This window comes from Vanessa cardui, chromosome 25 (assembly GCF_905220365.1).
Source record: "Vanessa cardui chromosome 25, ilVanCard2.1, whole genome shotgun sequence".
Taxonomy (NCBI): Eukaryota; Metazoa; Arthropoda; class Insecta; order Lepidoptera; family Nymphalidae; genus Vanessa; species Vanessa cardui.
Genome location: NC_061147.1, coordinates 6,629,193 through 6,650,626, shown reverse-complemented (window position 1 = coordinate 6,650,626; position 21,434 = coordinate 6,629,193). Strand labels below are relative to the sequence as shown.

General features: G+C 32.1%; 2 protein-coding genes across 8 annotated transcripts in view; one reads left to right on the top strand and one right to left on the bottom strand.

The window, feature by feature from the left end:
• The window catches only part of LOC124540407, a 67,305-nt gene that overhangs the window by 17,288 nt on the left and 28,583 nt on the right, over positions 1-21,434 (bottom strand). The window lies entirely within an intron of this gene.
• On the top strand, positions 301-5,311 carry LOC124540409. The gene is made up of 3 exons (XM_047117934.1): positions 301-540; positions 2,663-3,052; positions 3,398-5,311. The coding sequence occupies exons 1-3, from the start codon at positions 378-380 to the stop codon at positions 3,880-3,882; spliced, it is 1,038 nt and encodes a 345-aa protein (XP_046973890.1). The 5' UTR covers positions 301-377; the 3' UTR covers positions 3,883-5,311.

Here is a 21,434-nt window from a genome sequence, read left to right as displayed (position 1 = left end):
ATTTCTTCGACGATAGTAATTATTAAAGTATTAATAAACTCAACGTATTATGACATAAAATCTGTTTCAAAATACATTCCTTAAAATATACCACAAAGACGGAACAAAGTTCAATTAGTTCAGTAAAGGTAAGCGATGTATGAAATATACGAAAGTAGGGTTGAGCTAGTGTAATAAAAGCGGATAAATCGGCGAGGCGTGTCGCGTTGGCGGAGAGGGGAGCGGGGCGACGAGCGAGGAAGATGGCGATAGACTCGAGCGGTGGCGGGACCGAGCGAGCGGATCGGGCGGGGAGCGAGAAGCGGGCTGCGTTCAGTGCGCTGCCACGCGTCGCTCGTATCGCGCGTTGCCGCTCCCGCTAGCGCATCCGCTCCGCTATGAAGGTGAAAGTCAAAGGCGCCCGTGCCAAAAACATGGACAAGCTGATCGCGGCAGTCCAAGCCCGCGAGTGCTTATGGGACAAAAGTTACAGGGGGCATAGAAATCGGTTCAAGTTGGAGCGTTATTGGAACGAAGTGGCCACCGAAGTTGGGACCACTAGTGAGTATTGAAGGTGAACGGCCTGTGAGCGCGGCCATGTTTGATGGCGCCATTTGTTGTTGTGGCGCGCAGCGTCGACGCGCATTCGACTAGATAAGTCGGCGCGTTGCACTGAATTGGCGCTAGTTCCGCACAAGATTGTAAAATATAGATAATAGAGATGTACTTATATAGGTACCTGGATGACAAATTAAAAAAAAAAAAAACAAATTACTTACATTAATATTGAATTTTATTTTTAATTTAAAATAAACAAGATACACTAAAACTTAGAAAAAAATAATTAAAAATATACAAAGAAAAAAATAATAAATAAGATAATTTAATTCCTAAACCTAAACCATGCTGAGTTTAACTCAAGATTAATTCCTTCTACACAAAATATTTATAACTAATTACTTTACTATTTTTATTTATTTAACACCTATAAAGTAATGGGTGTCTCACCTTACACTCGATTTCCTGTGCGTTATACTTCGAGGATAAGTTTATTTCAAATATATCAAATCTTCATAAAATGGTGAAAAGTAAATTAGATACCGCGAGAAAAGATTTAGGCTGCCCGAAGTTAACTAGACTTCCAGCGATAGACGTATGTTATAACTAGAAGCTCATATTAAGTAAGGCGCGCCCAATGTCGTACTTCGGAAGCTGCTCAAAATTACATTGACTTTTCATGTACCTATTTCAAATGTTGAAAAGGAGTTACTATTGAGTTACTTGCCGACTTACTTACTTATTTTTAACATAGTTTTGTTGTAGACTTAAGAGTGTAAAAGCCTACTCGAATAAAGTATATTCTGATTTTGGTAAAGTAAAATTATGTCCATTTTTGATTAAAACTAATTTAAACCCTGAATTATCATCGTACTTATTTGTTAATATATTAAGAAAGGAATCGCGTAGTTATGGCCATTATAGTTTATTGTCATATAATGCGTCCAGTTATTTTGTGTCTATAGTTTGTAAAACCGTTTTTGATGTAATTGTGTTTACTAGGTATAATTGATTGTCTTTGATAATATAAAGAGGTCAGGTTATTAAGTTTCCATTATTAAATTTCCATATGCCAGTTTAAGAAGGAAGTAAGCACCAAAATTAATCAGCCGATTTAAATAAATATTTCGCTCATATTTAAAAGGAATCTTCAGAGTTGACATACGATCTTTATACCCTTAAAATAAAAAGGATTTTCTTGGTAATGTAAATGAGAGTCTTATAATGCTTATTATTTACGCGCATTACGATATTACGAACGCTGTCTATAGAAAAAATAATGTTAAAATCTATGCGATGGATACCTACGATTTTAGTAAATGGTGATATTATTTCTTTCATTTTTTTATATATAATAGGTAATAAAATAATAAAAATAAATAACATTACAGACATATCCAAATATTAAATGTAAACAACAATTATCAAAATAAAAAAAAAATTGCCCACTAAGAATCTTTCGCGAATTCTTAGGTTTGATATTTCCTTTGAATCAATGTTACTTTTTTAAATAAACCTCTTTGGTTTTAAGAGTTAAGTATTTTTTTTGTCTTGATAATATAGTTTTTATAACATGACAAGCGACCCGCCCGACTTCACACGGGTACAACTCTGATACTAAATATAGTACAGAATTTTTACTTGTTGCTTTACTTAATTTTCTATATAAAAAAATGACATCAAAATCCGTTGCGTAATTTTAAAGATTCAAGTATACATAGGGACAGACAGCGTTAAGCGACTTTGTTTCATACTATGTAATGATTAGTTTAACTTATTAATCTAGTTTTTTTTTAATTGAATTATCCCGATTAAGTCCTTCTGCCCATGAATCCGTGCCCTCGTTGTATAAATTGCTAACATCTCTTTAAAAAAGTAACAATGAAGCAACATTGTAAGTGTAGCAATTATTATTAAGCTCGTAATCAAATTAGGGAGTTAATAGTCTGCCGATCACTGGGTCTCAGTCTATAAGAAGTATGTACTTTCAAATTAAAATTAGGGTAAAGCATAGTGAAAGCAGTTCTTTATCGTTCGACAAAGATCGGAGTGTGATATAGTAGTAAAACATTATCGTTTTTGATGAATGGGAAAATATTAAACATAATTAAATATTTATTTTCAGGTCTTAATTGCAGAAAGAGATGGAAGAACCTCAAAGATCAATGCCGAAAGGAAATGAAGAAAAATCCCAGCGAATCCGAATGGCCACATTTCCAAAAATTAAAATTCATTCATCACCAATTTTTAGCGGAGGATGAAGAAGGTGATGACGACACAACAGATGAAGTATTTAATTCTCTTGATGAATCTATAAAACGACCGAAACTAGGTTATACAATGAGAAAGAAATTACTAATGAACAAAAGAAGAACTATAGATGTTGATATGAACAAATTGATTGAATTAGTCCAAGTGAGAGATATTATATGGAATAGACAGTTGAAAGGACATCACAATTGGTACAAATTAGATGAAAGCTGGAAGGAGATTTCTCGAGAATTAGGAGTTACGCGTAAGTTTTATGATACTCTTTGTCTTGTCATTTTAGTCGTTCTAAGATATATTTTTTTTTTTTTTATTATTCTTTATTGCACAGATCAAAGATGTACAAAGGGCGGACTTAACGCTATTACAGCATTTTCTGCCAGCCAACCCAGAATAGTGCAGGAGAGAAGTCAGTAGGGTGTGCACAGAAGTTAAAGAAAATTTTAAAATATATACATAGCTATAGACCCCTATACATATATATAATAATAATATTTATAAGCAATAGTAAAATAAGATACACAAACAGTGGTATATCATATAGAAATATAAGATATAACGCCTGATTTTAATCCAGTTTTACATTTTACAGGAGACGAAGCGAGATTAAAATGGAAATATCTACGAGACCAAGCAAGAAAGGAAGTTCGTAAACAGGGATCAGAATGGGAATATCTACCAAAACTCCAATTCCTTACAAATCAGTTTAACGATTACGAAGGCAACGATACTGCTGACGATCATTTCAATCAGGATACAGACTTCGATACAACCGCTGATCAAAGTAGCAGCTACTATATCGAACCACCAACAAATGAAGTTAGTGTCAAAGATGATGAATTTGATGAATTTGACACGAAACCAATAATTATGGAAACTGATTTCTACGATGATGATGACGAAGCTCAAAAGAGCATTGGGAATAGTAACGATGTTCCCGAAGTAGCCAAAGACGAGGATATAGGTTTCTTCAACAGTCTTATACCCCATGTTAAAAAACTGGGACCAGCTAAAAAGTTAATGTTGAGAATGAAGATTCAAGAACTAGTGTACAATACGGTTTATAACGAAACCTAGGACCGGCTTAATAAAGAAGACCTCGGGGTACTTCTTTTGAACAATTTATAAAAATAAATCTCCTCGAAACAGAGAAGTGGAAAACAGTTGTATCTATACATAATTACTTACACAATGGTAGTATAAAGTGGTAGACAAAGTTGTAGTTGATTGTTGGTTTCTTGAAATATTTAATTGGTATTTGATTCGACTTTGCTAGACTTTAGTCCTAGATGTATGTCATACCACTGTTGTTTATTGATAAGACCATTAATTAACACTCGATCATCAGAAAATATATTGTTATAGTATACTTAAATACTAAACATAAAAATAATATTCTGCAATATATAACTAGTTTGAGAAATAATAACGTAATAAGTATAGGATTTTCTGTGTTATTTCATCATATACTATAATAGGTGGTTAATTGCAGATACCATTATTGAATGTTAAGCAATAGTTTACTGATTAATGATAAATAAAAAGTTGAAGCCCATATTTTATCTAGATGTAATATTTTGGACTACTCTTAATATAAATGTCTTATTTTTTGTCACATATAATTTGATGATATTCATGAAATATTTACACATTTGTTTATAAATCTGTGAATAATATTACAGTTATGTAACCTCTAGTTTCTAAAATAATGATCCCAATCAGATAAAATTATCTAAGTATCGAACGCTTTTTGGTCTTGTATTGCGTCATCAGCTGTCATAATGACCTTTCCGATTAAAGTATATTATTGAACAGAATTTCAGAAACTAGACGTAAGATCACTAGTTCAGAAACATTGAATAATTTTAGTTATCTGTTAAACACTTATCAGAAATTAGATGTGTAACATTTGTACAGACGTATGGAAGAGGGAAAGTGGTACCAAGATAAATTACTACGCCTTTATTGGTATTAATTGTTATTGTTAAAATAATCCTAGTGTCCGCAGCGTTGGTTTACTATTGAAATATTGGCTTGGTATGTAGTGGAGGAAATTAGAAGCTAAGATAGCAAGCTAGTTGTAGTGAGCTCGTATGTAGAAATTTTTCCAGATTTTGTTGTACACGATATCCAAATAAATTTAAGTGACTGATCCAGATTTTGAATGGTAACAGACACAATTTATGATAGATACATGATCATGTATATACCATAGCTTATGGTATATTGTCGGGGTGTCCTGAACGTAAGTGAACATTCACATAAATTCCTCCCAAAAGCAGACATCTAGAAAATTAAGAAAAGTTTTGAGGCCTCATCTATTGCCATTTCATTCTTATGAACGAGTTTAAAAAGGATAGCAAATCTGTTAGTCCTTGCTTACTTTAGATTAGATATCGGGTACAACAAAAACAGGGCTTGTAAGATATCTTACAACTTTTAGAAATCATTAAAAGACTGTTTATTTTGTAATGCACAAACTTGAAATTAAATATATTTAGATTTATGATATTTATTTTAATTTTTTGTCACATATTTAATTATAATTTTATTTAAGTACATCTTTATAATGTTTTATTAAGACTTGATAAATACATACCAAAATTGTTTAAAAACTAAAATAAACTATTTAACATTTAGTTCCTGTACCATTTCTCTTTAGATTTGTATATTATAAAAAAAAGTAAATCTGTCATTTTTCCTTTTTTTAAATAATTCGTACAAGCTATAATAAAACCTTTTTGGAATAGTACACTTGAGAATTTGGACAGTTCATTTATAAACTTGATTTATTTTGATATAACAATAATTTTAATTGTGTAGATCTTGTCTGTATCTTACAGTATAAATAGCAATAAGATCGTTCTCGTTTGTTTTTCAAGATATTTTTAAAGCCTTAAACTAATACAATACTAATATTTTTATCAACATTTAATTGCTAGCAAGCATAGAAACAAATGTAGAATATAATAATAATATTTTTCTCTGGCTTAGAGTTATTAATTATTATGTAAGAGATAATATCAAGCTTTTTTTAAACACAGGCTCATCTAAGGGTGGGGATGTTAAGGCCTGGTGATATATTTAAAAGAAAAGGAACAGTATAAATTGAACCCCACGCCATATGCGGAGGGACGATCTCATAAGACTCTCTTAAGATGGCCGTAATACGTACTCGCTTATATTTTATGTCGAAGTCTATTCAAAACCTCTGTAAGAGTGCAAGCTAGGCAAGCTGTTCAAAAGCCAACTCGAAATTACTTGAAACATGGTTTGAAATGTCAAAAGGTGGTTAACGACAATACCATTAATAAATTACAATTAAATACAGGCATCAAATTGGTGTATTAACGTGAATCAGTTTTTAATGATGTACTAAGCGACGTTATACAGAATGACAACAACGAGATAACAGCTATTACTCTATCAAAGAGTAACGATATTAATTTATATGCATAATTGTAAAAATTTAGTCTTAACTCGATACACAGTTAACAAATTATGTTCTAAAATCAATTTTCCCGCCATTATTAATATTTTTCAATGTTCATATTAACAGATTAAGAATATAATGTTTCTTAGAAAAAGTGACACCCGTCTGTAATATACAGATAATAATAATGCGTAAAATATTTAAAATAAAGTATTACATTCTAATTGAGTATTACATAATTCAATCTTTTTTGAATAGATGTACAATATATCTTTGATTTTGTTCTACGTTATCGCACAGCCTCATAAGCGTTTAATCTGGCCCAGTAAATCTTCATAATTATATATGATTTAGATCACTCCAAGAATCAATTATACTTACAATGTTCGTAGCAGTAAGGTATAATAAATCTACAGTGTTATTCTGTAGGAACTCGCTTCGTATTTCACTCGTGAAATCTTAATAGACTAACCGTGATACGCTATTTTTATACGTTTATATAAGTGTGATATTCTAATTAATGAATTATACATATTGTGGCAAGGATGATAGCAGCATCTTTGTGGAATCGCAATTCTGATCATCGGAGCGAAAAATGGACAGATTAAGTGATATATAATTATAATAATAACTGTCAGTATCTTGACATTTCACGATCGTGTTCGATTTTCAAATGTGTTGTACAGAATAGGTCTACCGGACGTCGTAGTATCGTTATGATTTACTATTATCGTCCATAGAATGGTCTATTTAAGAAACAATAAAATGTTACTATTGATAAATATGAATTATGATTATTTCTTTCTATTTTATACATAATTTATATGTATTAGTTTTTTGAAGGAAGAGCTGCAAGCCCAATTACACTTAGTATTGTTTTTTCCGCTTTAAAGAGACAGTGAGCCAGTGTAACTCCAGGTACACGTGACATCTTAGATTCCTTGATAGGTAATGCGTTACATAGTAAAGTAAGTAAATTAACAGCCTGTACATTTCCCACTGCTGAGATAAGGCCTCCTCTTCCATTAAGGAGAGGGTTTGGAACATATTCCACCACGCTGTTCCAATGCGGGTTGGTGGAATGTACATGTGGCAGAATTTCAAAGAAATTAGACACATGCAGGTTTCCTGACGATGTTTTCCTTCACCGCCGAGCACGAGATGAATTATAAACACAAATTAGGTACATATATATAGTGGTGCTTACCTGCCTTGAACCCGCAATCATCGAATAAGATGCACGCGTTCTAACCACTGGACCATCTCAGCTCAACATGCGATACATGTATTTTGTGATGCATTGGTCTTCTTACTTTGGCTTACATTAGGTCAGACCGAATTGCTAGTCCACCTTCCTGTGTTAAGTGTATGAATTGTAGTTTTTAATCTGACAATCAATAAGTAGGTGTATTCTTCTATATTGAATATAGAATTGATTTGGTTTGATATATACCCAAAAAAAATAACATCAATAATATTTTTCATTTAATTTGGCTCTTCCGAGCATTTTAGAATTGTTATGTTTGGTTCGATCAGCTCGAAAGATCCTGTGGCAAAAACATCATGTAAAACTCATCTAAGTAGTATTATTTCACCAACCTGCATTGGAATAGCGTGGTGGAATATGTTCCAAACGCTCTCCTTAATGGAAGAGGAGGCCTTAGCCCAGCAGTGGGTAATTTACAGGCTGTTACTAAACTTTTTTTTAAGCAGTTGTATTTTCATCTGACTATGACAAATCAAAAGGAGCGTTATGATTTAAGCACGTACAGACATATCTATGTATGTTTTTATGTTCCTGCATAACTTCTAAACTTCTTAGGACAATCTAACAAATTAATGAAGTATTGATAGATGAGCCATAATCATTTGGTTTACAATGATTGCTTTTGAAGTGATAACTTTCTATAGGAGTGTAAGCCGCTTCGTTACGTAACGCGTTACGGCGTCAGACTGTCTCGCATCCTTTTCTCTCACGCAAAGAAAGAGTGAGAGAGGATTCTCATTCTAATAGACAGTGCTAGTTAAAGTTATCATTTCTATCAGGCATCTCGAGAAACACACGTATTTATTTAAGCTACGTTCTCATATTTTCGAACAATGGAAATTTCTATTGATATTTTACAGACAAGCCCTAAATCAGTAATAGAATTAAAATTAAAGAGGGAAAAGTCATAGTACCAGACTCAGCTGTGGATGGATTTTAATATAATCCGGTAAAAAGACCATTCAAAAGTTCTTGTTAAAGACTTGAATGAAGTAAATTTTAATTAATTCCATTCCATTTCCAAAGGTATATTTAACAATGATTTCCGATACGTAGGTGTTGGTGTTGAATAAGATTTGTGAAATTAATCTCTCTTACTTTTAAAGTCCTATTGTTGAAAATGTTTAAGTAATTCTCAGAATCGTAGCTATATTTTGTAGATAAGAATCTAATTTTCATATTGCATGTTACTTTGTCGAGTGTGAATGACCCAATGCTTTGGCTATTCGATTAAATATGCATTGGTAACCATGTATAGATGTATTCTCACATTAAATTATTTTTTAATAAAATTCTCTTGTTCTTTTTTTAAATATAATTTAAACTGTATTTTGATCTGTCCTTTATCTTAGTCACCCACGCTAAGACATCTTGTAAGTACAAATATTACACACTCATACTCATAATACATATACTCATAATGCAAGCCGATATTAATTTTGTATGGAGGGGGGCGCTTTCGTGAGTAAATAATCTATGGACATTATTAACAGTTTATTTATAATCAGACAGACAGACAGAGAATAATATCAAATCATATCAAAATAAACTTTATTCAAGTAGGCGTTTAGAAGCACTTTTGAATCGTCATTTTACAATTAAGTGAAGCTACCGGTTCGGATAGTGGATTCTACCGAGAAGAACCGTCAAGAAACTCAGTACTCAAACTCAGTTACTCTTTTTTAACATTTAAAAAATTCAAAGTCATGTTAGTTAAATACAATTATTTAAATTAATATTATTAAAATATACACGCAAAGTTACTTTATACATTCATTTGTTACCTTATCACGAGTAAATTGTTGAGCTGACTTACACGTGTCTAAGTCAAGAGATTAAAAAGGAATATTTATAAATCTTTGGCGATCTCCTCCTGACCTACTTTACCTGCAGTGTTCAGTTTCAAGTTAGACTAGCTAACAGTGCAAGACAAGCTATATTTCATAAATGTGTACGGGTACACAACCGTTTTCTCACTGTCATAATCCGATGGAGGAAATCAGACCCAAAAAACAGAAAAGTTCGGATCCTTAACTATCGTTTTCACGAGCGTAAGTGTTAATCGAGACCTCGATTGAATCAAAGCGAAGAAGTAATCCACAATACCTATGTCCTGAATATAAGCCACATGACGGCTTATAAAAAACTGGACTTCTCTGCCGTGAAATTCTCATTAAGAGCCCAAAGTCTCGAAATTGAAAGTGTACAAATTGGAAAGAACGTAAAGTCAATGGACCTGTGCCCAAATCTTTTCAATCGAATCGAATTGGACGTCCAATCAAATCTCTATAACAATGAATAGACAGACATAGACAGTGGATATGTGTTCCCGCAAACATTTCGACATTATAGTTCAACATATGTGACAATATATGTCCTTTTAAATAGGCTGGTATCCCTAGAGAATAGCGAACGTAGAAATTAATCTCTTTTATGTGCAAAACTGACCTTACTTTATACATATGCATAAGTATATAACTCAAGTCTCAATCATGTGTAACCTTCGTACCTCTATTATATAAGGGTCGATTATGTCTTAAGAGTCGGTATCAGCGCTTTTATAAAACTGGGTCAGAGTAAGATACGCCCTTATCTCTTATCATGTCGAGTTTTTTGGGAGTCATTGAGATGTTAATTAATGATACGATTTTAACTGCCTGACTTGGTTCTCAAAAGTATGCTATTTTCGGCATCAGAAATTTTTGGCGAATATTACAAGCTACTCATTTCGGTTTCGCATGCTAAGTATAGTGTTTTACTTAAAGCATTATATCGCAATACATATAAATTTATTGTTTTTTAGCGATACACGAAAGTAAAGCTAGTCAATACATTTTTTTTTTTAATTTTCTACCATAAGCTTCATATTTTACACAAATACACCCAAGCATTCCTTACGAATCAATTCATTAATTGCTGAAAACATTACGAAAAACCTTTGCAGATGCTGGTCTCGTAATTTTCAGAGCACCCAAAAAAAATTGACGTCTAGGGTGCTTTATCTACTGTCCAAGTATTTTCGGACACTCTGTAGTCTGGTTAATTCGGGCTATAAGGTGTCCGTGTCACAGACCTGCCCAGACTGTGAGCTGCTATGTTATTGAGAATTACTCGAGAAATTCCATACTTTTATTTTGGTTGGAACCGGGGTTAAACCCACGACATAAGCATTTGTGGTCTTATGTTCTAGTCAAGAGAAAAAAGAAACAAGTACAACTAAGAATAATTGATTTTAGACCTTTTCTAGCTTACCAGAAAATTGACTACCAACCACAAACTAAAAGTAATCTTATAAGCCTTTTGACGGCTCTGCTAAGCGCCGAACACTCTCATTAGCTAAAACTAGGTCATTTGGGCTTTTGTAAATAGGAAAAAAAAATACTTCGTGACAGACACACACGAAAATATTCATGAAACTCCAAGAAAATGATGATGAAACAGTTTTTCTTAACGACATTTGTAATGAGCAGGTAATTAATGGAATTGGAAAATATGGTGATATACGTTCCAATCCTATTTCAATTTAATTTATTTGACAATTTTAATAGAATTGGTTTGTTGGTTTATATTTTTATCGATTATTCTAAAAAGCCTTGAGCATGATCATGACATCTTTATCAGTAATCATAGTCATTGGTGATTTTGTTTTATTTATTATCTAGATTATTTTATTGTATTTTTTATTTTAAGATGGACCAACAAGTGGTACTTCTGGACTACGGTTTTAAAGAATAATCGTCAAAGGACAGTTATATTTTAACCACGTGATCTAGAATGTTATCACTCTGGTGCTTGTAGTTGTAGATAACAAGTTGTAGATACAATGTTCTGGAAAGTATAATAATGATTTTAAGTTAAATCTTTTCACTTAAGTCTGGTTACTATAGTATATTAATATTCAAAGCTTAGTTTGAACAAGTTATCACAGATTTTATGAGTTATTCGTCAGGTGTTAGGTAAATAAAAGGCTTATATCTTTCCTTGGAGTTACCGCTTGTTTGAATCAAATTTCATCAAAATCAAAATCGGTTCAGTAGTTTGACAGTAAAAAACAAACAGACAGACAAAGTTGCTTTCGTATTTATAATATTAGTACAAAATATGTTTACGAGGTAAAACTCAAAGTTATGAAACCGTTTTATAAGAAACGATATCCTGTGTATAGTATTTTAAAATAGTCTATATATATATATATATGTAAAGTATGGGAAAGCTTTAACTGTTCGTCACTCATAACTCAAAAACGATGGGTTACTGTAGAGTAATTCTGTGAAAATCATAATCGAATCAGAATTTCATAACCGAACTCACTCAACAATCCGAAGTCAACAAGATTTGGTATTCTAAGAAGTCTTAGTTTATTCTGATTATAAATATTTGCGTTTGGATAATTTAAAATGACATATTGTTTACAATCGAATATAAACATTTCAGTATTATTGTGTAACGTTGAAACGGAGCGGTAATTGACGACGCTGCTGACAAGTTGTCTATTGATAGCTGTAACATTTCAAAAGCAACTGTTAATTTAAATAATATTAATTTTGTGGTAGTACCAACTGCTAGTGTGAAAACTCGACTGGATAAATACGACCACTTTTTACTTTGATTGCTACCTTTGTATTATGGTTTGTAAGGGTAAGCTATGTTATGCCCATTAATGATGTAAGAAAGGTAGCTTCACTTGGTTGTAAAATGACGATTCAAAAGTGCTTGTAAAAGCCTACTTGAATAAAGTTCATTTTGATAGATTGATTTGATTGATTGATTGATTTATCAAGTAGCGAATTTGCCAAGTCCGCAAAATAAAATTGTAATATTATAGGCGTTCTTTGTATTCTATAATGTAGTCTGGCTGATACAGTCCTGTTTACGTATTTATATCAATGAGCGAAATTCAATGATAGAAAAGTAGATGTGTAGTAGCGCCATCTAGTGGCAATCTACAAGAAAAGGTAGTATTAAAACTTGCATTATAAATTTTATATCGAAGTTTATTTATAATAATCAATCAATCTTAATCGTTTGGAACTCATAGTGTTTTGCTTAAATGGTGAGTTAGTTAAGGTACCCATTTCCTCCGCATTGCGAAGTTACGCATAGTTAAGTCAATTGATCGAGGAGAAAAAGTAACTGAAATTGTCTTTGATTACCTACTAAGACTCTGTAGTCTTGATGATGTCAGGGCTTATATTTAAACACTTTCTATGTCTTCCCGTTGTTTTAATCGTGATTGCTAGGGTGAAAACACTTCGATAAGCAATCTGGTTTATCCAAATTTATGTTAGGCTAAGTTTATAAGTTTTGATTTGGGTAATCTTCAAACATAATTATTCAATAAAAAAAAAATGTTTCCTAATAGACAATACACTCGGGATAAACATAGTCCACGATTTATCCCGTTAAAATAAAAGGGCTTTACTTGGATCGAATTTGGTAACTTAATCGATGAAGAAACGAAAGTTGCTTTTAATATAAAGTTGTTTTAATTCTATAAAAATGCTTTGTACAGATAAATTGAATCTATTAAGATCTGTAAAAAAATGTACGAAGACTCTTAGAACTAGCGCGCACTGGTGATTTTTGTCACGGTGACTGTTTCGTCACTCTTGTCGAGTCCATGGATATGTATGGAGTTGCGCGCCCGTTACGACGTGACAAGTGGGTGACATTTGTGTCTGCATCTGTACATATGCACTACTATGCACAACAGTGCGCGCTAATTGTTATAGTTAATTAAATAATATACATTTTACATTATTGATAATCTATACTAATATACCATATATGTGAAAATAACTCTGTCTGTCTGTCGTTCTTTCAAAACCACACCAATGAACCGAATTTGATGCAATTTGATGTAAAACAAACTTGAATTCCAAAGGCATAGACATAGGCTAGTTTTTTGCCTGACAACAAACGTAAAGCAAGCGACGCCGAGGGCGACTACTAGTATTGTACAAAGCGATTCAAAAATAAACTTTATTAATCCTCAGCCATGTAAATTTGTGTTTGATGCACTCGTATTTATTTCCCTCAGGTCATTCACCTCGCATTTAAGTAATACCATCAATTACGTTCGGAAAGTTTACTCAATTCGCAGATATGGCTTTAGATTTATATAACTTAAGAAATATATTCAAATCAAATCAAAATAAAATTTATTCCAGTAGGCTTTTACAAGCACTTTGTCATTTAAAAATTAAGTGAAACTTCCATTGGTTCGGAGGTAGATTCTACCGAGAAGAACCGGCAAGAGACTCAGTAGATACTCTTTTTCAACTTTATTTATTATTGTTATGTTATCGAGTTATTTTTATAATTATTTAGGTTTTAATTATTAAAGTTATTAATTTCGGGATATTTACCATGTTTTTTATTTTACGAGACTCTCGTGAACAAGACATTCGTAGACAATGTCGAAATATCGAGCTCCACCGAACAAAAATAAAAGACATGGTAAATATCCCGAAATTAATAACTTTAATAATAAAAATAACCATGTTAATTAAAATCCTATTTAGGTTTTAATATTATATTTCATAAAGAAAATCATATAAATATAATTTATAACGTATATAAATAAATAAATAAATAAATGTGTATCGCTACAAAAAGCTTATAAGTTATGTTTATTCCAGCATTCTTGACACCATTCCACGCTGTCAAGATTTATACAGTAACTAATTTTAGTTCATATTTAAACATTTAATGTTATTAATTCTTATGTTAATAACTAATAAAGATGCTATGTATGTAATAATAAAAAAAAGGTACAGGCAAAATTTATGAATGGATTAACATTATTTTGAATTCGAAAATAAAAATATACATCAAAGAATATTTTAAAAAGATGAATAACATTGAAATCGATTTTAGAATTTTAATTCGTCACTTTGATATGAAAATCGAATAATCTCTGTTGAATATTTAGCTTATGTAAGAGCAAATCAAACAGTGAAAGTAGGCAGTAATCGTATAAACAATACATCTATTCCGTATGTATTCTTTGAATACACTTCAAAAGTTTATTGCTAAGAAAATGAATGCAACCTGAAAGCTAAATAGGTATCTGTGGGCATTCATTATTATTTATTGAACACGATTGTGGTGTTATGCCATTGAGTAGTGTGATTGTTTTACGGCGTCGGTTTTGGCCGAGTTTCAATCACGCGATGAATCACGGCGCTTCAGCAATCATGATCGCTGCGGATAAAGTGTTTTGTTTATAATTATGATTTAATAGCTATTGTTAATATAAGAATGTTGGTTTTACGTGAAAGATTTTTATTGAAACGAAATTGTGGCTTTGGATAGATCAAGAAGTATTATGTAAGGACTCTCTATTTTTGCTCATATACATAGATCTATGGCTTGTCAATTATTTTTTCCAAAACGTATTATTTCAATAATCATCGTTACATAGTATAAAACAAACTCGCTGTCTGTCCCTATCTAGGCTTAGATCTTTCAAATTAGACAACGGATTTTAATGCAGTTTTATTTCAATAGATAGAGTGGGGAAGGCTTTTTTTTTATAATACATGGACAATATAGAAAGAGACACTGATAATTTCAGAAGTTCCTAATATGTTGTCATAAATAAACAAATTCTGTAGTAGGTATATATAGTATCAGTATTGCACCCGTGTAAAGCCGGGGCGTGTCGCTAGTAATTAATAGGAAAGATGGCAAATTGGTATCATTATGGTGGTCACTAACGACATTGGCAGTAGAAGAAACATTAACTATTCTTTATATCGCCAATACGTCACCAACCTGAGGATCTGAGATGTTATGTCCCTTAGACTTGCAGTTATTCATCTTACAAATAGAAACGGTAAGCTATCTGGCGGTAGAACAGGTAATGAGTGGATGATACTCACTCAGACTGGCTCGTTTAAAAGCATCAAGTGTCAAAAATGGACAACTATATAGTTCACCGATGTATCAAACAAACTGTATCGTTAGCGAAGTTGGTCTACAGTTTAGATAATTTAAAGCCACTGATCCCGATATTCTGGGTTTATACCGCACGTCAAACCGATAAAAATTTGTTTGATTTTTCTTTTCAAAACTTTTCAATAACAGTCAAGAGTCGAGTTGGAATTTTAGAAACTCCGTTGCTCTTTTACTAAAACTTGCCCCAGTCGTGTCAGATCTGTATCCAACCGGAATATAAGATTAAGATAACAGAAATAACACCTGTATATGTGCAAACACGTGTGGACTATAATATATCCCACGTAGTGAACTTTTCTGCCTTGAGATTGGACGCAGTGACCAAAATCGATGGAGATGATATAATACTCTATCTTGTGCTGTTGAATCTCATCACTGATGAAATACATCAAGTTACAAGTATAGCTATGCTTGTGCGTATAACATATGTATTTATTGTAACCAATTCGTTATGCCTCACCAACGTGCTTGTGTTTGTTGTGATTAATACAATTGGGAAATAACTCTTATCGCAGATTAAGATATAAAATTATTCTTCGTAATGATGTCTTCTAGACCAATTGCAGCTACAAAGGTGGTACTTAAGCAAATCTACCTAAATACTTAGAACCTATTGCAGTGCAAAAGTGTTTACGTAAATATAAAACCCTCAATTTTTCACTTTCATACTTCGAAGATTTCAAATATTGGAGTAATTGTGTTAAGTGTTTTCAACAGTCAGATTTCGCAATGCTATTGAATATTTTTGTCTGCTTTAACGGTGCCTAACTTAAATATTTATCAGACTCGACCTAAGTTTTGATCTCAAAATTTGTGGCCTAATAAATATTTATCTGATTTGCCTCGACCTTTACTGGGAAAAATATGATATTACCATTCCATTGGAATATAGGATTTAGGGAATCTCTAAAATTATCAGAATTTCTCTACTATATTATGCATGTAATGTATTGTAAATTATAACCTTCCTCTTGGATCACTCTATATATTAAAAATCGTATCGAAATGCGTTGCATAATTTTATAGATCAGTATATAGTATATATGATAAGATCAATGACAGATAGACAGCAGAAAGCGACATATGGTGATTTAAATGACGTAAAACAAATGAAGAAAATTATTCTATAAATATGTCTCATATAAAATGCATTGGACATCTATTTCAATAGAATAACGTAACAATAGACTGTCAGAGCGAGGGCATATCAGAATCTTTGACAGCGCGAACAGAAATACTGGTACGTGACTATTGAAACTTGTGCCTTTAAAAACATACATTTCAAGGGAATATAGCCGTAATAATATAACTATGTATTGACAGATATATCGTTAATATGAAAAGAAACAAATCAAGTAAAAGATGCTGACTTTTAATTTTATTTTTTTTAATGATAAAAGCTTATATGCTTACGCTGATACGCCATATTAATACGTTTGTCATTTAAATTTAATAATTATTATAGACAATATTGCATACCTCATTTTTGCATTTTTACGCTCATGTTCTGCTGTGATTATCGAGTTTGTTCTTACAAAATGCTTCTGCTGGGCTAGCAATCCTTACTCATAATTATGTTTTTATTTGTGTGGTATAATCATGATCGGTGAAGAAGAAATTTGTCTGATGAAACTGCCATATGAATATAAGAATAATAACAATAAATATTGGACATTATCACATATATTACTCTGATCCCAATGAGTATCTAAAGCACTTGTGTTATAGAAGTCTGAATCAAACTACTATCAAGCAAGTTACTATGACTATAAAATTGTATGACCTTTTATTTTTAGTAAGAGTGACGTAACACGAAGACACTCCAAGCATTCCTCTAAAACAAATCGATAACGTAAAAAATCCGACCTCCACTAAACGAGAAACCAAATCAAAGTGTAGTATAAACATATAAACGGACAGACGGCCTTGCTTTACACTAATAACACATTGTTTACTAAACGCCGTGTCTTGGAAAGTTACGAGAGATATTAAAATTAACCCATTATGTAGATAATAAAAATTTTTGTTACGTGAGTTTGCATTTTGTTATATTTTATCTTTCTGAAGTTCATATTTTCCTTACTTTCAGGGCTACCAATTGTTTCGAATTGAATCGAAACTTGTTACGTTTTGTTGATTTGATCGTAAAAATGACAAACGCGATCTTGCAAGTTTTGAATGTGTTTTGACCATTTTCTGCAATTCCGAGTACAATAATTTATCCTACCATTTTCTCTAAATCTCAAATTTTACTTATATTATTGTGTTCTGCTTTGAAGGGTGACTAAGCCAGTTTAGCTACTGATATCAAAGTGTCGTAAACACACGTTATCCTACATATAAAGTAAAACAAAAATGCTTCAATTCGCTCGATAGAGACATAGGTTAATCAAAAAAAAAATAAAAAAAATCAAAATCAATATTATTCAAGTAGACAAGCTCTTTTGAATCGTCATTTAACAGATATATCAAGTGAAGCTACCGGTTCTGAAAGTAGATTCCCGATGGAATGACCCTCGTCTTCTCGATAGAAGAACCGGTAAGAAACTCATTAGTTACTCTTTTTCAACATTTAATCCTGCTGGAAGTCAATAAGTATTCCACGCTGTTTTATCGTCTGTATAATCTTGTATTGTATAATATGCTTTCTTTAACAATTGATTTTTTTAAATGATTTAATGAATGAAACGGCAAAGTTAAAAATGTCTGTGGAATTAATTCTACACTTGCATTTCTTGGCTATGTGTGTCTATACCGCTGAGCTGGCAATAAATTAGAACGTATAATTAAGTGGGTATTATAGAATAGTGATGTTCGGCCGGGCTTGAACCCGCAATTTGAGTCATGTGCTTCAGAGCCATCACGCTGAAGTGTTAAATAGAAATAAAAACAAGTCCTTGATAAAGACATTTCATAAGATTTAGATGGGATCGAATTATACCACGTTTTAAAGTATCTTAGAGACAAAAGTTACATTTTTGAGATCATAAAATAAGATAAATTTGACATATATTATAATAAAAAAAAACAAGTGTTAGTCACGCGTGTCTGCTATTTTTGTGTCGATATAAATACTCACACAACTGGAGCGGCCCGTGTCCCTTGCGATTCCGTTGATATAATATAATAATAAATATTGTTGGTCAACACCAAAACCAATCCCAAAAGACCTTTCGTTACTTAATATTCGATTTTTCTCATTTATTGAGTTTTTTCTTCTAGATTCGTAAGATTTTTTGAAATTATACGTAATCAGTTTTATTGTGTAATATGTTCGATGTAAAATAGAAAAATAGATTTGAAGAATATTGAAATATTATAATGCTTAATTTATTAATGCAAACTTTATATACAAATAAGTAAAAAATAGTTAGTACACAAATCATCACCGCGTGGAATGGTTGATGGCAATTCCGATCTTTTGGGCAAACAACGAACTAGCCCTTCTTTAAGTGGAGACAAAGGAGGTGTTATACTTTTGATAAAGGGACTATTATTTATTCGGCCAGAAACCAAAACACTTAATTGACGTCCAATTACATGACATTGACGATTTGGTATCATTTAAGTTTTTTTAAAAAAAAAACAAACATAATAAACTCTTGCTTAATTGACACTCAGTTGTATTTCTAAACTTTCTGAAGAAAACGTATGTAAATTACTTGCATGGCAGTTGGGCTTTGGAAGCAGATCTAAATAGGTACCACTCGTCACATTTAGTATTGTTATACTTTGGTTTTAATAGGGAATTATCATATGAAGCTGAGCTGAACTGAACTCTGAATTCCAAACACAATTTCGAACGAAGGCCTTCCAATTTTAAATCCCTGTAATATTTCTAATCTGTGCACTTATATGTTGTTCAAAAAAGTACGACTTTGTACGGACATAATTGGATTCAATAATAGTTGTGTGCATTAAAATAACATCAAAACATGCCTTAAAAACAAACCCACAACATACCTATTATTTTTTAAAATAAGAATGCGTAATTCTTATTTTAAAATTAACACACACATTGACCTTTTTTTCAAAATAACTTAAGCATTCTTATTTTAAATAGCATGTTGTCATTCAATTAATAGAACTATGTTATTGATAAAATCATAATTTCACTGGACGGAAATAAAAAAAATATTAGAATTTAGGTCATGTGCATAGTGACCTGCCGTTTCGTGCTTAATCGTGTAAATACGATGCAGGTAAGCGGATTACGTGTCGAAGTCGACTAGTTTTTATGTCATCGAGTTTATAATTAAAAAAAAAAATTGTAGCTTCACTTTAGCAAATATTATTTCATCAATCAGATTTTAGAGTTTATTTAAAATATTGAATGATTTCACAGAAGATACACTTGGTGGTAGGGTTTAGTGCATACCTGCCTACCAACTACCCATCGTATATTTTTGGGGGCTTCCATCAAAAAATTCTCGGTATCAGCCGGAACAGCCTTTAGTATGGACGTTGAAAATGCGTGCTTCGAAAAGGACGCAAGACCATTGGTACAAGTCTAACCATTGGTCCTTTTTGGAACACTTTTTCACGACACATTTTTCGCATTATGAGAGTAAGGGAGTAGATAGTACACTTGTATTTACGTCCATACTTATGAACTATCATATGTGATGCGCAGTTCGCTGGTTTCCCTTGAAATATGCTTCCGTAATCGAAATCAGTCAGTGTATTATATTATTTATAAGAGGGCTTCAACAGCATTTAACTACCAAGACTTAGTATTACTTACTACCGTAACGCAGAGGTTCCTTATCTCACACCAAGAAGTTTTAATGTAAATCCAGCATTGAACAATAAAAAAAAAATAACTTTTCTTTTTTAATTGTTTTATTAATATACCATTCAGCTTTATGTTAGATCTCACAAGATGAGCTGATATGGCTAGACGCGTTTTTTACTACAGTTACTTAAAATTCAGCATGCACTACGGAATTTTCATTTTAATTTATATTTTAATCATCTCGAGTGAAGGAATACGTCGTAAGGAAACGTCCACAAACTTGCATTGGAGCTGCGTGCATGGATAAGCTTTGAAACCTTTTCCCCAAACGGTGACCTTAACTCAAACATGGGTCATTTACAGGCTGTACTTTAGACAAGGATTCTGACTCTCATAAAAGATAGCAGAGATTTAAATAGATAAGAATATAGATTACTAACAGAAATGTGATATCTTGCGATAATTAAATTTCCATAAAACGAAGATTGTAATAATTACGAACATGTTATGAAATAATGACACATAAAACAAATAACAGAACAGACACATGGTTTGTAAATCAGATATAAAATTAATATAAACGTTCTACAGAGGTCATTAAACTTAACGACTTGGTTCAAATGCATAATACACATAGTTCGGCCTACATTCTCGGAGTCTATTCTTGCTTTCTCGGTTTGAAATAATTCGTCTCGGTAGCCACATATTCTCTGAAAGGGCATCAATGCATGATATAAATAGACACATGAATATTATATATTAAAGTTCCCGATACTCGGCTCTAGACTTAGAGTATCTCCACCACGCTGTTAATTCTAGTTTGGTTGATGCTGTCTATACATATGTATAGCTGTATTATATTTTACCATATACTAGCAACCCGCGCCTATGATATGATATCACAGTAGAAACTTCTAAAATTATCAATGTTTCTTTAAAAACTTTCTCTTTGAATCACTCTATCTATTAAAAAATACCGTATCAAAACCCGTTGTGTAGTTTCAAAGATTTAAGCATACATATGGACATAGGGACAGAGAAAGCGACTTTGTTTTATAGTATGTAGTGATACATCGGTTTAGTTAGACTATGTAGTAAATATTTTAAATTGTATATGTTATATATCCAATTTATAGGCCTCCATTCAAAATATGTTTTATTCAAGAAGGCTTATAAAAGCATTTTCTATTCATCATTTTATAGTGTAAAATGTAAAGCTACCACTGGTTCGG

What these genes read in the sequence shown, in the direction of transcription:
- LOC124540409 (XM_047117934.1), top strand. Translation starts at nt 378, where the DNA reads ATGAAGGTGAAAGTCAAAGGCGCCCGTGCCAAAAACATGGACAAGCTG. An exon ending in CACCGAAGTTGGGACCACTA is followed by an intron (nt 541 to 2,662) that starts GTGAGTATTGAA and finishes ATTTATTTTCAG; the next exon opens with GTCTTAATTGCAGAAAGAGA. An exon ending in TCGAGAATTAGGAGTTACGC is followed by an intron (nt 3,053 to 3,397) that starts GTAAGTTTTATG and finishes TACATTTTACAG; the next exon opens with GAGACGAAGCGAGATTAAAA.